This window comes from Diachasma alloeum, unplaced genomic scaffold, assembly GCF_001412515.2.
Source record: "Diachasma alloeum isolate Michigan unplaced genomic scaffold, Dall2.0 Dall_scaffold_00760, whole genome shotgun sequence".
Taxonomy (NCBI): Eukaryota; Metazoa; Arthropoda; class Insecta; order Hymenoptera; family Braconidae; genus Diachasma; species Diachasma alloeum.
In genome coordinates, this window is record NW_021680890.1 from 383,127 (window position 1) to 389,435 (window position 6,309).

Genomic DNA, 6,309 nt, shown 5'->3' on the forward strand with positions numbered 1-6,309 from the left:
TTCAAGTAAATGAGTCGTTGAAACTTTCATGATTTTTTAAGTGAAATTTTTGAAATTATTTGAATGCCCCGCTATCCAAATATGGTCATATTCAGGGGTGGGGGTAGGCCCTGATATCTGCAAGATTCTTCGGATTTATCTGCTTATCTGTGTTCAGATATTTATGAGATCTGGGCCTACCCCAGGGGGTTTGGGGGGTGAATCCCCCTCCATTCTCCACTCAGTCCCCTCTCATTCATCGGAATCTCGCTGCTCGTGTTCTCGGAATCGTCAGTTCGCATCAGTTCGTCGTTAAATTCACGTGGTTTTACAGTTCGTCATCTCCGATATTTCCCGCCGCAATCGAGCACCGACTTGGCATTAAAAAAAATGCCGAAGAAGCAGCAAAAGAATGGCTTCTGGTATTTCATGATGGACTTCAAAAAAGCTGAGGAACATCATGGGAGATCCTTCCCCGGTGGCCTGAAGGAGGTGCAGAATGATCCCGAGTGCTCAAGACGCTGGAAGGTAAGTACATTTTTCTGTTTTTGTAAACATGACCGGGAACAAAGGAGTCTGATGGCACGTGTTAACATCGGGGAATTTTCTTTGTCTCGTGGTGCCCTTGACGTGTCGTTGAGTTTGAGGTTTTAATTTTATTCTTCATTCTGAAGCGTTAGAAAAGTTTCTAAAAATATAAAAAAATAAAAAATGAAAAAGTCTATGTTTCAAGGAAGACTCACGAAATAATTGAAAAATTGGAGCAAACGAGAAACAATTGGAAAACCTGATGAATATTTTAAACATTAAAATAAAAATAAAAGTCTGAATCTATTCGGATGTTCGTAAGAGAATATTCAATGAAAAATGTCAAGGAAAAATATTCTTGAAGAAGTATTTATAGAGAGTTCGTAATTTTTGTTTATTCTTTCTTTTCATCACTTCATTCTTGGAATGATGGAAATGGGACTCGCGGGGGTCAGATTGCTGACTGAGAATGATAACACGTTCGAATACGAATATAATCGAAATTCTTAAACAACCTTACGAATTAGACATTCATAATTAACCATTTAATAACGCGAGCCATATTCATTTCTCCAGAAAAATTGAAATTCCGATTAAATTCATGTTCGTTAAAGATTTTTTTTTTATTTGCACGAGACCTTACGGTCTATACAGCTTTACATAGATGATAAAAATATAGAAAGAAAAAAAAGGAAAATATATACATATATATAGTCATTTTATATACATGGTTACAATGTATCTCTTAGGTGTACATAATTTTTGCTACAAATCTTAAACTTCTATTTTACAACTGTTGACGAATTATATTCGTTAAAGATGGGAATATATCGAGAACGAGTGGTAGTACGAAAAATTCTCAAAAGACATTATTCATAGCCCCGAAAATTTTCTTCAAAAAATGTCTTTTGACATTTTCGTCTAAAATCACTCCTCATCAAGATTTTCACAAAAAAGTTTGGCGTTCCCCCTCTACAATCCAAACTGCGTGAACTTTCCCTGCTATCACAGTTTAGATTAATTCGTACGAATGAACTTCGTGTAGAATTCAAAAAAAATTCGGAACAAAAAATATTTTTCCCACCTGTAGACCTTATCCAACACCGAAAAGCAGCGTTACAATGACCTGGCCAAGAAGGAGAAGGGACGAACAGTGAAATTGACTGGATTGGGCGAGCCCATCGTCCTGATCCAGGAGAGAGCAAGACAACTCCAGGAGAAGGAGGAGAACATGAAATTAGACATCGCAGAGACGATCAGACTGGCCAAAGAGTGTGGCAATGTCCCAGATCTCACCTTCTACCTCATCCACGTGAATTACTTTTACTCGAAGGATAGGCCTGACTCGTCGGTGGATTACACCCCCGCTGAACTGGGGATCATTGAATTCTCCCTTGCTGAGGGAGTTAAGTCCTTCCTCCACCAGATTATCAACGTGACAGTTGAGATTGGCTACGCGAGGGAGACGATGGAGCACGGGGAGAGCACCCACAAGATCCCAACGGACTATGCGAGAGGGCAGGGAGACTATGGGAAGATTTATGAGACATTTCGAGAATTTTTTAAATCTACGAAGGAACAAACAGGCAAGATTCCTCCTATCTACACGGCGCAGAAGAATAAGGCTGTTGTCACTAGTTTCTTGGATAGGATTACGAGAGCAGCAGGTGCGTTGACGAATATTTTGCAATGATATTTTTATTTAGAGTTTGAAGGTCTCAATTTGATTCTGGAGGAGACATTTTCAAAAACTTATTCATAAACAATCTACTTTTCTAAAAACTAATTCATAAACAATCAATGTTTCACCTTAAAAATCATTTTTTCGAAATCGTAATACATTAGTCCACATTTAAGATTACATTTCATTCATCAGAGCTTCCGTTCAAGCCCCATTTGACCCTGGATTACCGAACATTTGGCAATGATTTTATTATTCAAACTCCGAAGATTTGAATTTGATTCTCCATTTTGAACCGTCAGGAACGATTTGAAAAATCGAATAAAAATTAGAACTCACTCAATTTTTCATTGCACTTCTCAGATCTCCCAGACGACACTTTCCCTCTCTACTCCCTGGAGTGTCTCTTCGGGAAGCTCATGTTCCTATGCAACCCAGAAATCGATCGCAATTGCAACCCCATCCTCCTGGCAGAATCGGAACTGGAGAAAGATGCATTCGCCTACTCTTCAAACATCGAGTGCGAGGTATTCAAATAAATACTTCACATTTTTGTTCCTCCATTAGAAAAAAAATTCCAAGATTCACCAATTATATCTTCATCGTTCCACCCTTCTGCTTTATTTATTAATGACTGATTTTCCTCTTTATTGCCAGTATCATCACATGATCGAAGGGACTTCCATCCACTGCTCCCTCTCTATCGTTCGCCAGTGGGGCTTCACAATTTGCGACTATTGCTGCTCCTTCTTCGGTGTTAAGATGATCCCAAATGTCCATTGCCCAGCTGTTTCCATGACTGACGACCTGGACATCCTGGCGACAAATATAGCATGTCTCCACATCGAGAAGAAGCATATTCCAGGCACTGTCAAGAGCATGACTGGGGTAAGACCTCCATTTTCCAATTGCAATTTGCATTTTCAAGGCATTTCGTTTTTAAAAATTGCTAATTACATGAAAAAATCGACGAAAACTTTACATTTCAGTTCAACTTTTCCGTAAAAATTTATAAAAATCAGGAAAATTTAGGCAAATCATTTTTTTGAATCGAAAATCAAAGTAATTTGGGGAATTGTCATCTTCCTGCGGCTGAAAAATTTGCAATTCCTTTTGATTTGTTGCAAATTAGAAATTTTATGATTTTATTTATTATTTTTCAGGTCACTGAGGAGTATAGGCTCAAGAAGGCTGGGCGCACAGCACAAGAGGAGGCGAGACGGAGGAGAGAAGCTATCAAGAATCCACTTGTCATTATCGATCACAGTTTGTTGCAGCCGAAACCACTATCACCACCACCACCAGTACCTGTTGAGAATCGCAACAAACACGTGAGTCCAGTCGTTAAAGAGATGAATAGGAAATTAACGAAAATGTTGAAGTGGAATTCACAAATAGTGCTTTCTCCACCCCTTGATAATTATCACATTATCCTGAGAACGAGAGACTTTACTGAAAAATGTCACATAACATTTTAGTAGGAAATTTAATTTTTCACAAAATTGTTTTTTTGACATTTTCCCCTAGGATCGTTCGTTATTGAGATAAATCAATATTGAGTGCAGAATTTATGAAGAATCAATTTTGCACGTAAAAACCTTTTTGGAAATGGACATAAATTTTTTGATATATTTAGGATTTCCCGAGAAAAACATCTTCCATTATTTATTCACGATTTTATTTCAATTCCATCAACAGAAATGGTTTTATTTAAATCATGATAAATGTAGAAATGAATGATCACATAAACATTATTCCAATTGCAGTTGAGACCCCTGAGAGCACCAAAATCCTTGAAACTGATTGTGGAAGGATCTGATGGGGATGTTCCAGCTCTGGATGACGTCAATTTCCCATCAATGGGTAATTCATCTCCTATTTTTAAATTTAAAAAAGGCGACCAATGATTCAAGCCTCAACACAAAAACCTTTTCAATCGTTATTTCACTCAATTTTATCCTCGATGAATTTATAAAAATTGCATTGGACTTTCAGGTGCTCCACGACATGCCAGATCCGCCAGGATTGTTTCTAAACTCGTGAAGGGGGCAGGTGAGACGATTAATACCTCAACTCAATTAATTAGTATTATACTTCAACTGAATTCATTAAAATTGGTCAAATTATTTAATTAAAAAAATTGTTTGTTGCAGGTCGTGGGGGAATCCCCTCTCAATAGGACTCTTGAAACTCGAACATTGAAACCCTTTTTTTTATTATCTCAAGTCTTCATCAGTCCCACGAAATTCCGAGGAATTTCTCCCATTTAAATCTTTCGGATGAAAAATTTTCAGATGTCGAGTTCAATGGAATCAGTTTCATGTAATTGAATTATCTCTTTAATTTTTGTTTTACTTTCTCGAGATGAATCGAGACATTTTTCTCCATTCAGAATGTTTTGATTAAAAAACTATCAATTTCAAGAATTTTGACTGAAATCATCATACAGAATCAATGAATTGTATCTAGTGATGATTTTCATTGAAAGAATTTGTGATTTAATAGAAGTATTACAAGATCAAAGTACAATTATGCGACCAAATGTAACAGATTTGTATTGAACAAAAATTGTGTTCGTGAGATAGAAATGACTGGCAGATTCATACGTTATTATGCATTGGAAATATATTTTTTAATGTTCTGTGTGAAGATGATGATTTCAAGTTACCATTAATTACCTAAAATCAATTATAACAGAAACAATCAGATGTCTTGATTGTTGGATCATTTATATTAAGGAATTAGTGCTGAATTATGAGTATTACAGGATAGAATATAATGATAGAATTAAATATAATTATAAGTTGCGAGAGAACTCATAATTTAGAAGCCCAAAGTCGTGGCCTTCAACGGAAAAAACTGAAATTCATATTTCATTATTCATTAATAATCAACTCATGATTATTAGCTCCATCTTGTTATCACAGAAAGAAAATAAATAATTGTGTCTTTCTAAGATAAAAAAGAAAATTCGTACCCTTGAATAATTTCTTTCATAAATTCTCAATAAATCTATTTTTCAAATTGCCATTCCTTTGGAAATTCTTTCAAAATTATCAATTTTTCTTAAAAATTTATTTTTTAAATAAATTTTTCAAGTCTATACCATTATCAAATAAAATAGAAATCCCTCTCATGATAATAATTCCCGCCAGATCTCTTTCATGAACAGTCGATAAAACAGATGCCAAATTTAGCATCTGCATTCAAAAATTCAAAACTTTCTCCTCTACTTTCACAAATTAATTGATGAATTAATGAAATTCTTCAATTCTCGAAAAAATTCATTATCAACTTACGCAACAGTAAATATATTAATAATCCCCATAACAATGCCCATTCATTTGCATAAAACCATAAACCAATCCGTGAGAAATGCAACGAAGAATTACCCAATGAAATGAAAAAGAAAATCTATTATTCCTTCAACATCACATCATTACGTCAATTTCTATTTACGGAAATAGCCAAGTGATAAAACGTGCAAGCCCATCCCCTCGGAAAAAATATGTGACAAATATGCAAATGCCACGGTGATTGCAATGCGCCTGTAATCACTGTAATTAATAACCTTGACACTAAAGGAAGCCCGAGCTAAAAAGGACTCGTGTATCTAGCCACAAGCCGAGGGTAAACCGACAGGATGAGATGGCTTACGTCACCAGTGTGAGAGAGCACTCAGCATTATACTAAGTCGTCTTCCTTACAAAAAACTCGACGTCCTTAGAGGCCGTCCGAGCGCTAAATTACCACCCCAATTTTCCCTCTCAGTCTGTTTCATTCCCCTGTTACAAACGATCCTCACCTGCAAGAGGAAGAAAATAGTGAAAAAGAGGGGGGGAGAAAGAGAGAGAGAGAGAGATGAGGGATAAAAAAATAAATAAGAGGGAAAAATATCTCACATCTCACGGGCAAAACCTGACTGTGGAAGTCAAGGCCAAAGACGCTTCTCCTTTCGAGATATTCTAGAGATTATTATAAAGATCAGCTTCCTTCCACTGGAACGCCGTAAAAACCCCTGGCTCCTATGCTTCACTAAATTTAACCATCAATATTTGCCGCATAAAATAATAAATTCATACGACGAATTTCTATTTTTTCAAATCCAAGAATTGAAAAAT

At 36.2% G+C, this 6,309-nt stretch overlaps 1 protein-coding gene across 1 annotated transcript; it reads left to right on the forward strand.

Moving 5' to 3' along the window:
* Positions 1-243: 243 nt before the first annotated feature.
* Positions 244-4,837, forward strand: LOC107044562 (protein maelstrom homolog). Its single transcript, XM_015266487.1, has 8 exons — positions 244-507; positions 1,598-2,174; positions 2,552-2,715; positions 2,846-3,076; positions 3,352-3,519; positions 3,955-4,051; positions 4,184-4,240; positions 4,342-4,837. Exons 1-8 carry the CDS (start codon positions 370-372, stop codon positions 4,365-4,367), a joined length of 1,458 nt encoding a protein of 485 aa, XP_015121973.1. The 5' UTR covers positions 244-369; the 3' UTR covers positions 4,368-4,837.
* The last annotated feature ends 1,472 nt before the right edge of the window (positions 4,838-6,309 follow it).